Source organism: Bos javanicus, chromosome 1 (assembly GCF_032452875.1).
Source record: "Bos javanicus breed banteng chromosome 1, ARS-OSU_banteng_1.0, whole genome shotgun sequence".
Lineage (NCBI taxonomy): Eukaryota > Metazoa > Chordata > Mammalia > Artiodactyla > Bovidae > Bos > Bos javanicus.
The window spans coordinates 72509891-72525439 of record NC_083868.1 but is presented as its reverse complement, the minus strand read 5'-3'; the positions used below and the strand labels follow the sequence as shown (position 1 = coordinate 72525439).

The window sequence follows — 15549 nt, the reverse complement described above, 5'->3', positions numbered from 1 at the left end:
TATGACTTCAGCTCATTACCATGACAGTTAAAATGTTTCCATATAGCCATAGTAATCATCAGAATTTAAGGACTATGCTACTGCGTAAAAGTTACATAAATATCTGACTTGTTGTAACCATTAATATGTGCGTAATCATTCATAATTCAAATTTAATTTGAGAACACTTTTTTCCCCTTTAGCTCTTACAGTCACAACTGTAACAAATCTTTCTGTATTCTGGAAAGTTCTTTAAGACAAGCTGTAGAAACACAAAAACAACTCTCAAATTCTTTGGAACCGCTCACTTTGTTGGAGAGACCACCTCAAAGCAGAATCGCCGTTCTATGTCCTCACAGTGTTTCACTGTGCAGAGCCTGAGGTCCTCCACCACCACAGTGGGGTTATCCTACAACAAGGAAACAAACTCCCATATTTATCAACCTAGGCTTTAAATGTCACTACCTATGAAAACATACTAAAAACAGTACTTGAAATAAATGGTCTAATTTTAAAGGTTTATATTTATCTTATTTTAGATCAGAAATAGGAGTTATCAATATAGATATAACTAATTCCGTATAAAGGTAATTATGTCCTGTTAATTTTATCTGCCTCATAAAATTGCTGTATAAGAATTCAATGAAATAGTTCATATAAACTTAGTCCAACACTTCATAGTTAATTAGCAGGTGCTCAATAAATGTTAGCTTCCTGTTAATTTTCTTCCATTTTCTTTCAAATCGATTTTTCTCCTGATCCCCTCACATATAATAAAAGCCACTCTCCTCCAAAAAAGAAGCCTTTCATGAGTCTAGTTTTAGTAACTGAAAGAAAAATAAAAAGCTTATACATGCTTCTTAAAATATCTAAGAAAATGAGAATTTTAAAAATCATTTTTTAGTACTTAATAAAAATAAAAACTCAAAACCAAGCTTATCTGGGTAGAAAAAAACATAAACTGAATAGTTAAAGAATTTGTATGGAATAAACCTGCTACCATAGAACCTAGCAAGTAAAATCTCACATTGTGTCATCTCAAGAGCAAAGTAGGTGGGTATTTGAAATTTACAGCTGAACATATTATTCATAAAGGTTAATTAGGTAAAAATCAAATCATTAACTAATAGTTCTTTTCTCTAATTATCTTTAACATTATCAAATCACATATAATCTCATCATACCTTTCCATTAAATGAAAATACCTCACTCAAAATCAGGCTCAAGAAAACAAAAACATAAAAATAATATTAACAAATTTAGAAGTTTCTATTTAAATTAATTCAAGCTTATATTTTAATGTAATTGTTAACCCTTCTCTATTATCACTTTTGGCCCTAAAGTGATATTTCTTAAACACAACCTTTCCTTTAGCACCAAAACAGTATTAGGGAATTCCTGTCTCACAAATGGACAAAGAACCATGTGAAGAAATAAAAGTAGTAATCCTGAAATACAGAACAATCCATCTCAAAGATAGGAATTAAGAATTCAGGGAACAATACTGATACTTTCCACTCCTGAGTCCTTTTATACATATCCAAACATAAAACAAATGATAATTTTGCACACATACATATTTATGAACTTGCTATACCAATAAAAACTGAAGTGGAGGATTCAATGGGTTTTCACTTAATTACTTAATAAAACACCTACCTTAAACTTTTTCTGGTAAACCAACTGATTATTCTGTATTGAAAACCAGCGTCTAAATAAATATAAAACAGATTACATTTTCACAAACATAATTTATTTCAGTTGTTGTCAGAAACAAAATATTTGAGAAAGTACTAGAAAATCAGTTTATAGTAATTAAGTTTTTAGAAGAGCATTGTTTTATTTTGCTTTATATAAACTGATGTCAATGAGATAATTACTGAAACTAAAATTTTCAGGCAATTTTAAAACCACAGAATAAGAAAATAAAACTACCATATTTTTTATTCATTTTTATGTCAGAAATTTATACCCTAACAAAAGTTGTTATACTTTGTGCCATTACCAATAATAATTTTTTAAAAATTAAAAATTTAGCTTTGTGAGCATCCCCAAAAATAACTAAAGCTTTCCCCCAAAATAATTTGCTTGTTATAAAGTAGAAATAAATTTATATTATAAATAAGACTATTTATTTGTATACAATAAAAGACTGAAACAAATGGTGCTTTGTTTTCAACCTTTCTGCACCCCATTCAACAAGCATTTGATCTGTAAAGCAAACATCCTTTTAGAAATGATATCAAATAGGAGATTGTCGCCAATTCACTTGGCCTTACTTTCATATAAAATACTTCTTAGCAGAAAAGTCAAAGTTATTACTAAAAATGAGTCACCCAATTATTTATATTGTTCTGCTCATTACTGTAAATTAATTGGCATTTTACTTGCAATCTTCTTTAGAAGAAAAAACTAACCTGTGTATGGCATATTTACTAATTCTAATTTATTTAAACAATAAAAGACCTGAAGACTCAAAAAAAAAAAAAAATCACAGCCAAAGCCATTCATAAAAGGAAGCAAAAATTCTCATCAAGCATGAAAGGTAAAACAATATTTGAGTCATTATTTTAAAATTAGTTACATGTGAGATGATTTCTATTGTAAACATTAGTTATTAATCTATTAGCAGATAGAGATTCTACCTTTTCATTGATACTAATACAAAGCACTAAAAATTGTATTTAGACATGTTTAGAACTTCTATTTCAAAAAATTTAAGTTAATTCTCCAAGGCTGAGAAAATGATTAGATGCTTTTCTATTTTTAAGCTAGACAGATTGTTAGGTTTTCTTGCTATTTAAAAAGGCATTCACCTTTACCATTAAAATACAGATCTGTTAAACAAGCATCTAGGTAAAAACCAAGTAGGTTGCCTCTAAACGCAAATCATCAAGAGATGGGCTAGAAAAGGAAGAACTTCTGGGTCTCTTTGTTCTGGGACACATGGTTGGTTAGAAATGTTAAAGGAAATACCTCCAAACAAACAAAATGGTGCAGCCCTGCCACATGGGATGACATGCAATGGAAACAATCTCTGATATTGATTAAAGTATTAATTAAAAAATCATTTGAAATAAACTATATTAATAAAAATTCTTAAGTTTTATATATAGTAATACTATATAATTTGATGAAAAACTATGAAGAATTTCACTGAACAATGGAAAAACATCCAGGTAAACTTTTCATGCTTCTGAGGTCATCAGAAAGTAAATTTCTTTTGACCTGCTGAATCTTAGAATAATAGCCTCTAAACATAAAAACAAAATACTAGATAAAAACTTATGGTTTTTATGTTAGATTCTGTTTGATTATTAACTTTATAGATCATTTATATTTCTGAAACTTAGTTCCCCTGCCATTTATCTGCTTATGAGGAACTTTCTCACATCACCAATTTTTGTTTATATTATAAATTCAAGACACTTTGAATTCATCTTAATTTGATATTTCCTAAGTGAAAAAAATCACAACTATCCCGGGTAGAAAAAAATTTTAATTGCCAAACTCAGTATTGTCTTATGGTACTATCTCCCCTCCTCTACCATTAAAAAAAAAAAAGCTAACTATACTCATTTATATTGATCAAGACTTTAATCAGGTGAGCAAAATAAAATATAATCTTTGCTCCTATAGAATAACTCTAGTTATTATTAAGACCTCCAATAAAGGGAAAAATATTCACAATCTACAGGATATGGAAAAATATTTAATATTTCAAGCTCACGCCACTTGCAATTTGAAGATACTTTAAAAGGTAATTAAATAATAAAAAAGACATATGTTGGAAAGCATTATGCTGACAACTATACTATATTCTACAAGATTCATAAACTGACCAAAAAGCCAAAATATAAGTATTCAAAAGCAAAATTTTTTTGGTTTTAAGAAAACTAAGACACCAATTTATATCTATCTCAAATTGAGACAACTCAATAAAAATTTTAGACCAAAATTATACATTCATAAACAAATATTAGTTTTTAAATATCAATGAGAGCTTCTATATGACAAAACTGGGGAGGGAATACATCAAAAAATAAATCAAGTATCTTTTATAATTTTTGAACACTAGTCCCAGGACTTACTTAAAATCAAGAACATGGGTAAAAGCAAAACTTTTAAATCTTTATCACTCTTTATCTTTAAAAGTAGAAGCTTTATCACTAAAATCATACAAATGATGGGTTCATGTGCAGATTCATATAGGTGCCAAATAGTGAACATTTAATAAAATTGAAAGCTTGAATATATATATGTTCCTTTATTTAAAATTCAATTTAATTTTCACAAGGAAAAAGACCAAAGTGGTAAAACAAACAAAAAAGCTAGGAATTGGCAATGTTTCCTTTAAACATAATTAATAAGGTGATTACCAAAGAGACTAATACCTAATTACCATTTCAAAAATTTAAAAAGCATTTACTAGCTCATTTCCCCTAAAATATACATACCTACGTGTGTGTGTGTACACATATACACATATATACATACTCGTAGTACTTGTATTACTGAAGTTATGTCTTCTTTGGACAACTATTTACACATCAAATGTTCCTTTCCAGATTAAAACAAATTGAGGATATAAGCAATGAAAAGGTATAATTCTGTTCCTCAAATAAGATATTTACATTTTCTTCTCAGTTTAAAACATAAAGAGACTTTATATCCATTGCAAGTAATCCAACTGAAATGCAGGTTAATTACGAGCTTTCTCGTGCCAAAGAGGAAGTTGGAGTAAGGCAGGGGTGAGGGGAAGGAAGCCATTTGGTACCTGATATGATCGGGCTTTTTCCTGTCATGTGAAAAAATGGGGCAGGATTAAAACATAAGGGAAAGGTGGTAAAAGAATGAAAACGCAAATGTGCAAAATAAGCAAAGGACTAGCATGATATGAAAATAAAGCAAGAATTAAAGGAACCAGCTTAAGCTCATAACCTAACAAAAGAATCAAAAATATCTGTTGCATTTTGCTGATATTTTATATATATATAAATATGCATTTATACGACTAATTCCAACTCTTAGGAATCTGAAAGGCTAATATTTTACAAATATTCAAAATATTCTTCAAAGCATTATGGCAGAGAAAATTCTGTACAGTCTACGATTCTTGAGAATAGTCGCACACTCTACTATTATTGGGAGTTATCTACCTCTATGGTTTTAGCTCTAAAATACAAATAATACCTTTCTTCATCTTAAAAAATTAAAGGAAACAATCACTACAGCTATGTCTACATAAACCTGAAACAAATGAGAACATTTCAACATGAAAAACTCCTCCCACCGGCTCACCCTCTTTTCATCAAATGACAGCAGACACTCTAAGGCCACATGTAAGTAGAGTTTATCTTTAATCTAAGTATACACTTCTTACTTGTATCTGTACTAGAAACAGAATACTTTGCTTTAAGATACTGTATAATGAATGCACTTTATGCTTTTAGCTACATTTTCCAGTTTAACAAAGACTGAGCATAGTATTAATTATTCCACTTCCTTATTAGTTTTAACAGTTCAGTACTAAATACTGCTAATATTTAATTATTTTTATTGTTCCTTCATACTTTCTAAATTTATCATGAAAAGCAAAAGAGAAATATAGGTATTAATAATCCATCTAGCTCTGACTTGAGCTTGAAATGAAGTTGCGACACTGAGAAGATGGCCTGGAAAGACTATTTTATAGATACCACATCTTCAAAAAATATATATTACAGACATTAAAAAATCTTAAGAGACACTACAAATTAGAAATCTGAAACCAACCAGAAACAAGCTCAACAATTCACATAAGACATAAAATGTTTCACATCTTACACCATTTCATTCATACCACATAACAATACCATCTCTTTGGTTAAATTTCAGATTATAGAATGACGCTTTCAAAATATACTTAGATTTAATGAAATACAGCATCAGGTTTTAAAACTAACTGGAAATTCCTAGTCAAATTCACATTTCTCTCAGGAAGATCTTTTTTAAAAGCTGACTCTGAAATATGTGTGCTTCTATTCCATAAAGCTATAGACAATAGGAAATTTGTCAACACTGAAACCTCTCAGAGTGACTACAAGAAAGTATGTTTCCTAAAACTAATCCACAAACAATCTTTAAAAAAAAAAAAAGTGGGCAGAAAAAAATCTGTATGCTTGAACAGTTGAATTCCTGAATTTTTGTAGTTAAGGCACAAATATCACAAATACACAGTCTTTTATTCAGAGGGTAATAAAATATATTAAATTAAGCTGGACAGAGAACTAACTAGACAAGTAGGAAAGAGTCTGAGATCATATATAGGTAAAAGGAAAATATCTGCAAATATTTCCTGAGACTAGATTTTTGGTAACCTCATATAAAAAAAAATTTAGATACATTCCAAATTTTTAAAATTGAAAAGCAGAAGGGAATTCTAAGTAACATTTAAGAGACTTCTCTTTCTTCTCCCTTTTATAGTTATTCACCTATAACCTATAAAATACTTAAGACTTTTGTTAAAAGGTTTTTGACTTCTGTCTTTGAAAAGAGTTTTATGTTTATATGCTATATTACTTACAAGTCTGCTTTTAATTAGTGTTTTCATCAAAATAGTCTTTAAAGGTATATGAAAATGAATAACTTGCTATCTATAATTTATTCCTAATAATGCAAATGCATTAGGGAAGTTTTTAAAAATAGTTTTTAAACTATTTTTGTTGTTATTTTTACCAAAGCTGTATCTTATCTTATGAAAATACAGATTGTTTGGAATTTTCATAGCAAGTTTCCTAAAACGCCAGGTTCCGAGCCTCAATTTTGTCACAAACCAAGTATGTGACCTTGAATGAGCAAACATGTCCCTGCACTTCCATCTTCTTTACTAAATATCAGGGTGTTAACTACAATCTATGATTTTAATCAATAACTGCTATCCTACCATATAGAAATGGCATCTCCTTTAAAAGGTGGCCTCATTTTCAAAGTTACTATCATTCTTACTTGGCAAATGGTAGGTAACATATCTGCAATTGAGAATTTAATAGCTATTCTCTACTTAATTTTAATTATGGTTTAATGTCTATGCCAATTAATAAAATTCATGAAACATATAAGAACAAAAAGATACATGCCTGAATCAATTAATTTTCTTCTGTTGTCCTAAATGGGAATGTAATTTTCCACGAAATTTGTGGGAAAATGTGCTTCATTTTGAAGTCTGTGAGCATTTCTGATTAAGATTACTCCATGGAAGTTCATTTAATTTCTTCTTAACACAATGGTATGGTTTTTATGGATTTATTGTATTTTCACTGTGTTAAATTTTAAGAAGGTTGTTTTGAAATCTGAAGGTTAAAATTCAATTCTAACATTACACCTCATGAAATTGTACTGGTTGAAAACTCTTTATTAAAAAAATTTGACAATCACACTATTTCTTCTATTAATTTCCTACTGTGGCCAGGGAAATTTGCCAGGAAAGGCTTAAAAGATTACTGGCTTAATTTTTACAGTTTAGAAAACAAAATTTCAATTTTACATTTTTACTTTACAATCGTTAAAACCTTCTTTCTTAATTAGGCCATCTGAGTAGATCCTCCTATATTCATGCATTACTTTTAAAGTCCTACATCACTCAAAGAAACTTAATATCAAATACAATCACCATTCTTTCCCATTTATATTCATTCTCAGGTAAAGAAAAATTACTTCAAATACAACACACCATGTCCCATTTAAACATATGACAATATCAAATGATAAAGAGATACTCAATGACATTGACACTAAATTGATACAAATAACATTGATACAGTGATACTAAAATGACATTTGAAAATATCAGTAAATATTTTTTGTATATAACCTCATCACCAAGAACTCAAAATAAGTGCACTGAGAATCCGTGTCAATATTTTGAATATTCAAGCATAATGGTTTTCAGTTAAATTAATAAAAATGTATACCAAATTAAACTTACCAAGAAAATTCTATTTATTTTGCTAATGTCCACTTTTTTAAAAAAGAAAACAATCTTCTCTATCATTAAGTGAATTCATATCCTGTTCAAGTAGCAAATAAAATATACACATTCAACCAATAATATAATAGTAATTAAATCAATCAACCAGAATCTGATACTATTCTCAAGTATTACAAAATAATTCTTTTTTTTTCCACTAAGGAGTTATCCTTGAATAAAAGACTAATCACTGCTATTCAGAAAGATGATCCCGAGACAATCACTCTTTCCTTTTGCCTTCATGTCTGAAATGATTTCACTTTATTAATACATGAGAAATATAATAATTTTACACATTCATTTTAAAGATATTTACTTGATCAACATTTATTTTTAAAAATCAGTTTAGAAAAAAATATTTTTCAGTAGGCATCAAGTTAACAAAAAAGGAGCACCAGCTACCACATACACTTCACATATAAAACGCATCCCATATTCTAAAAAGCCTGGTTAAAGTTATTGAACAGATCTAAAAATCAGGATCACCTCACTTAAAGATTCACAAGCCAAAATTAAGTAAATATGTACATAAACACACATATAAAGGAGGAACCCAAAAAAGGAAAAACAGCCCACTTGTCTTATTCACCCATTATACTCAATATATAACTTGCAATCAGATCTATTTCATAACAAATATCGGAGGAAGCTCACATTTAAAAACTTATTCATTGTAGTAACCTAGTCATTACAAACCAAGCATTATAAAAATTCTCCTTGCTTCCCAATTTAAACTTTGCTTAAATTTTAGAATTTAGATTTGCTAGTGTTATTTTTCACTTGCTTCTTAAGGCCTTATTCCTAGAGGGGCAACTTATCTCCAATACACATAGTTCAGAAAAGTTACTAGGGACTGTGAATTTAGAGAATTATGAAGGAAAGAGTCACTAAACCATAAAGAAAGTCAGAAAACTGAGGATATGGAAAGAGCAAGACCAGTGTTTGAAATATATTACCTGTTCCAAGTTTTGAAGGCATTGCTGGCACGTTTGAACAGATAACCTTCCATAACAATGCCATTTGCAGCATCTACGTTATATTCTAGCTTAGAATCATCATTGGAGAAATCCTAAACAAAATAACACATTAAAAAGTTTGTATGGTTTTTACTGATTTCCCTAGACAAATCTATCCTAGAGAAACAGCTCAAACAGTAGAAAAGCATTGTATTAGGATAGTTAGATCAACAACATTCCTAAGTGGAGACCTAAATGTTCAGTAACAGAAGAATGCTTCAACATATTAACATATTGTAATTCAGTGGACTATTATGCAATAACACAAACAATTATACAGAATACACATTAAAAGAGAAAAGCAAATATAAAAATTTTATAAATTATATAACCTGGATAAATAAATTGTACACACTGTGATTAAAAGAACAAAATAATATGTATAAAAATAGACAAAGGGAACAACATGATATTCTATGCGTGTTGTTTTAAATGTTTTCATTTAATCCCAATATTGATGTGTCTGCTAACAATTTTTTAAAGGAATATATGTATTTCTACTTGGGATTAGTTAAATCTACCACTATTTTCTAAATATATTACTATTATGGTAGTTTTATATTGTTATACTGTTTTTGGTAGAAACAATAACTCCACTATTTGGGGGTTCAAAAAAAGAAATACAAAAAGTTTATTTTTGCAAAGAAGAAGTACCACAGTGTGAAGTACGCATTCCTAGCTCACTTTTTTATAAGGATTATAAAATCACTCATAGTCATCTTCAATCATCTAACCATTCTAGTTTTCACTTGAATGCAATTCAAACTTTCAGTTTTCCTCCAAGGAGCCACTAAATTTTAAAATCAGAAATTCTATATTTAAAATATTTCCTGGTGACTTTCCAAAGTAATTTCAACAAAACTGAAAAATCACTGTGATCTCCAAATTGAAACCTCTAAAAATCAGTCTTGAAACTTCAAAATTACTTCTGGACCAATAAGCAAAATTAGAATGCTATACTATTAGAGAGGAGTAGACTTCCATCTTGAGAAAGATTTTGGTAGAGACTGGATGACCATCTGCCAAGAATGTTGGAATGCAGGGGCTCTGCACTGGAGGAGAAGCAGAGTGATAATCACCTACTGCTGCTGCTGCTAAGTCACTTCAGTTGTGTCTGACTCTGCGACACCATAGACCGAAGCCCACCAGGCTCCCCCATCCCTGGGATTCTCCATGCAAGAACACTGGAGTGGGTTGCCATTTCCTTCTCCAGTGCATGAAGGTGAAAAGTGAAAGTGAAGTCATTCAGTCGTGTCCGACTCTTAGTGAGCCCATGGACTGCAGCCCACCAGGCTCCTTGGTCCATGGGATTTTCCAGGCAAGAGTACTGGAGTGGGGTGCCATTGCCTTCTCCGGATAATCACCTAAGAGCTCTCTAAATCTGAGAGTCCATGATGATGGGAAAAGGAGCTAGGCACATTTCAGAATTACACACAAACACTGTTGATATATCTCAAAACTTAATCGTGAAGGACATGATCATCCAAAATAATCAAATGAAATAATCTGTAAATGAACTGCTACATTTCTTTCTGCTTTTACTTTGGGGGAAAAAAATCAGGGAAATTTTAATTCCTTCATTTAAAATTTATTTGGAGCTATAATTTATTTAATTATGCTGACAAAATTAAATCAGCAATAGATAATAATCGAGTTTGGCAACATTCCAAAGATTTCTTTGTAACATCAGGAGCTTGTCTTATCAGGAGAACTTGAAGCTTTGGTGTGGAGCCCAAGGAATATAAGTCAAGACAATGAAGGGACTCAAATGAGATTTTCCCTTTTGAAATTGCAAGCAAGACAAGAAGGACCACTACAAGCACTTTGATTCAGGATTATTTTGAAAGTCCTAGCCAGCAAGATAAACCAAAAGGAAAGGATTATTTGCAGACGATGTGACTGTACACATCCAAAAGAATTCAAAGGTATATTAGTGGTAGTAGTAAAGAGAGCTTAAAAAGACTATTACTGGTTAAAAAATCAACACACAAATATCAAATTTTATTCTAATACACAACCAAAGTAAACAGTGAGAAAATATATTTTTAAAGGATAACATTTACAATAACATTTCCAATACAAGTATCTAGAAATACACCTACCAAAAGATAAAGAAAACGATGAAATTTTGTGAAGGATATTTAAAAAAATGAATGAACAGAGAAATATTCAAGGCTCATGAACTGGAAGACATTTAAAATAAAGATATTAATTCTTCCCCAAATTCATTCACAGATCCAATGCAAAGCTATTTTTATGAAACCTGAAAAGCTGCTGTATTTATATGGAAATACAGAACGTTAGCAATTTACTTTTTAAGAAGGGAAGGTAGGAGGCTTTGCTTTGTCAGATTATCAAGATACGTTATAAAGCTAAAATAATTAAGATAGCATGGTATTAGTATAATTAAGACAAAAAGACCAATGAAACAGAATAGAGTCTGAAACAGACCTCACATGTATGGAAATGTCCTACATAAAAGAGTATACAACACTGAGTAGTTGGGGAAAAACAAACTTTTTAATAACTGAATCTAGATCATTTAGCTGGAGAAGGCAATGGCACCCCACTCCAGCACTCTTGCCTGGAAAATCCCATGGATGGAGGAGCCTGGTGGGCCACAGTCCATGGGGTCGCTAAGAGTCGGACAAGACTCAGCGACTTCACTTTCACTTTTTACTTTCATGCATTGAAGAAGGAAATGGCAACCCACTCCAGTGTTCTTGCCTGGAGAATCCCAGGGACAGGGGAGCCTTGTGGGCTGCCGTCTATGGGGTCTCACAGAGTCGGACACGACTGAAGTGACTTAGCAGCAGCAGCAGCAGCAGCAGCAGCAAATCATTTAGCCACCAATGGGAAAATAAAAGGAAAGTGGATCTCTACCTCAAACTACACACACACACACACACACACACACACACACAATCACAGACTGATTAAAGGCCTAGATATAAAAAGCAAAGCTTCCCAGGTGGTGCTAGTGGGAAGAAGAATCCTCCTGCCAAAGACGCAGACTCAAACCCTGGATTGTGAAGAGAGCATGAAAACCCACTGCAGTATTCTTGCCTGGAGATTCCCATGGACAGAAGCCTGGCAGGTTACAGTCCATAGAGTCTCAAAGAGTCAGACACAACTGAAGCGACCTAGCATGCATGCACAAACACAAGATTTTACAGGAGATACATTGTTGTGATCTTGGGTTGGGAAGGACACAAAAGACACCTAACAGAAAAGATATTTTTAAAACTATGTGAAAATTTAAAATGTGTATACCCCAAAGTGGGACTAATGTCTAGAATATTTGAGGATATGATCAACAGTTAGTTAGACAACCTGGTGGAAAAATGGGAGAAAGACTAACAGACATTTAACAAGGAAGATATCCAAATGACCAATAAACATCAGAGAAGGTCATTAGTGACTAAAGCATAAATTAAAACCACAAGATGTCCATATCTACCCACCAAAATAGGCAAAAAATTGAAAACTCTCGCAATATGATGAGGTGGCAAGGAGCAACGGGAACTCTCACACAGTTCTGCTTACCAGGAATGGTATAACATTTTGAAAAATAACAGCATTATCTACTAACATGGAACATATACACACACATGCACACACGCTATGATCCAGCAATTTTATTCCTAGGTCTAAATCTGTCAGAAATGCGTGCACATATCCAAAAGGCATGTACATGAATGTGCACTGCACCACTGTTTCTTCAACTGATTGATTTCAATTCCAAAAAGTCTAAATAATTACATTAGACATACTTTTCCTTGCTTTTTAGTTTGATTAGGTCTTATCCTTTTTTTACCTGTAATGCAGCCTTGGGTCAGCATTTAAGGGCAAAAAAAAAAGATTAAGTATTCATAATAAGCAAAAACAGCATTACTCTCTTTAAGGAAAACAATAACTGACCACTATTTAAAATCTAATTCATTAATCAGATTTAATAATCTACTACTCTTGGACATTCAGTATGACACTGACTTACACTAGGGAAAGGTATTAAAAGATGCATAAGCCTGGTGGACACGACTGAACTGAACTCAACTGAATATTCATTAAATAATCCAGTTTAAACAAATAAACATGCTTCTAAATATCATGACCTCTCATTTCAATTAAAAATGATTGGTCCCAATTCTTAAAAATCTTTCCATAGTAATGTCATTAAAACAAGTTATCCAACCAAAAGTGATTCAACTTTAAACAAAATAAAACATGGAGGCAGTCTTACCTGACTATAACTAGAAGAAATAAATTAAACATTATCTGGTAAAATGTTTACCATTAAACATTACCAAAAAACATTATCATTTACCATTAAACATTTACCAAAAAACATTATCTTCCCCTTTTTAAAAAATGCTTCTCTTTGAGTATTAACAACACATGACCAAAAAAAATCTAACTTTTATTACTGATTTCACTTTCATTTTTTTTTTTCACTGACATCTTCTATATTAGATCTAGTTTACTGGAATTTTAAATTCTAAATAAACCATAACAAAAGTTGATTTGACTGCTCGATACCAAGAGGATAGATTTCTTAAAGCAATACTAGATGACATCTTTTTTTTTTGTCTTTTTAGAGAGGTTGTGATGGCAGTCCCCCACTACCAAAATTTATGCAGTCATGTTTCCCACACTTGGGGAAATTGCAGGAGAGGGATGAAAAAGCCTCCCCTTGGGAAAACTACCCTCATAATCGTGGTATTGCTCTGCCAGGTAAGTACAGAAGACATCTTTTCACATATTTTTTACACACATTCAACCGCCGGTTCTATTCTTTTATTTTCAGATGACTACACATACAAAAAAAAAACTACACTGACGACTGTATAAAATACCATTATACTGAGTTCCAGGTATATCATATTCAAAGCTTTTAGCACACAGAAATAAAACCTGGTTACATATTTAAATCTTTTTTTAATATTCATTTTTAAATACATATTTTTCAGATATTACTTTACCTAGGCTTAGGTAAGTTAACAAGAAATGCAAGTGAAATTTCAGCATTACTTGAGAGGGTAAGTGTTGCCTTAGAGTGACTGCAGCTGGAAATTCCTAGTAACACACACACACACAGGTACTTTGGTGTTCTTCAACTTCTGTTCACCTCCACCTACGCTCCATCAACCACCGCTACCTTCCATACACACATACACACACACACATTTTACAGGGGTTGGTGATATCTTGCGCGCATGCAGGCTAGGTCGCTTTAGTCATGTATGACTCTTTGCGTCCCTATGGACTGTAGCCTGCCAGGCTGCCCTGCCCCTGGAATTCTCCAGGCAAGAATACTAGAGTGGGTTGCCGTGCCCTCCTTCAGGGGATCTTTCTGACCCAGGGATCGAACCCACGTCTCTTGTGTCTCCTGCATTGGCAGGTGGGTTCTTTACCACTTGCTCCACCTGGGAAGCCCTGGTGATTCCTAGCTGAAACTATAAGCAGCATTTTAAAATCTAACTAAGGGCCTTCCCGGCACAGAGCGCGGGCGGCTGCGACGGCGCACAGAGGGCGGCCGAGATGAGCTACCCCACGTCCAAGGTCAGGAGCAGAAGCCGGGAGGACCCCATGACCAAGGGGCGGCGGCCAAGAGGAGTTACCCCACGTCCGAGGTCAGGGGCAGAGGCCGGGAGGAGCTACCCCACGTCCGAGGTCAGGGGCGGACGTGGAAGGAATGATGCTAAAGCTGAAACTCCAGTACTTTGGTCACCTCATGCGAAGAGTTGACTCATCGGAAAAGACTCTGATGCTGGGAGAGATTGGGGGCAGGAGGAGAAGGGGACGACAGAGGATGAGATGGCTGGATGGCATCACTGACTCGATGGATGTGAGTCTGAGTGAACTCCGGGAGTTGGTGATGGACAGGGAGGCCTGGCCTGCTGCGATTCATGGGGTCGCAAAGAGTCAGACACAACTGAGCCACTGAACTGAACACTGAAGGGTCTTCCCAGGTGGCCCGAGTGGTAATGAACCCACTGGCCAATGCAAGAGACCTAAGAGGCGCAGGTTCAATCCCTGGGTCAAGAAGATGCCCTGGAGAAGGAAATGGCAACTCACTCCAGTATTCTAGTCTGGAGAATTCCATGGACAGAAGAGCCTGGCAAGCTGCAGTCCATAGGGTCGAAAAGAGTTGTACACAGCTGAAGTGACTTAGCACGCAAGGGCCACCTTTAAATCAGTTAAGGCCCTAAGAGACTGACGTTTTTATAAACTTGTTCAAGAGCATGGCTCTCAAATATTTTGATATAAAAGAATAATAAAATACATACCTCAACACTGGAAAAATATTTTATGCTTTACAAAAAAAGGAGGAATTCATCTATAAATTTAATTATTAAGGCAATTCAAAGGATTTATTTCAATGTGATACCTTGCTGAAACCAATAACCAAAAAATTGTGTAAAAAGGGAATTAATCATCTCTAACTTCTCCCCTCAAGTACCTTTTGTTGAATGGTGGAATGTTTTTGCTCCATTTCTCTTTTCTCCTTTGCTGCATCTACAACCAGTCGATCCAACTGCAAAA

General features: G+C 33.0%; 1 protein-coding gene across 5 annotated transcripts in view; it reads right to left on the bottom strand.

The window, feature by feature from the left end:
* ACAP2 (ArfGAP with coiled-coil, ankyrin repeat and PH domains 2) overlaps positions 1 to 15549 on the bottom strand; it is a 175313-nt gene that overhangs the window by 34697 nt on the left and 125067 nt on the right. For 4 of the 5 annotated variants that reach the window (XM_061412294.1, XM_061412325.1, XM_061412318.1 and 1 more), the window contains 5 exons: positions 15467 to 15541; positions 8944 to 9056; positions 4757 to 4777; positions 1639 to 1690; positions 288 to 388 (listed from right to left, as the gene is read on the bottom strand). In XM_061412294.1, coding sequence (XP_061268278.1) covers positions 288 to 388; positions 1639 to 1690; positions 4757 to 4777; positions 8944 to 9056; positions 15467 to 15541 — 362 coding nt within the window. The remainder of the gene's footprint in view (positions 1 to 287; positions 389 to 1638; positions 1691 to 4756; positions 4778 to 8943; positions 9057 to 15466; positions 15542 to 15549) is intronic. The other variant, XM_061412309.1, reaches the window with a different exon arrangement.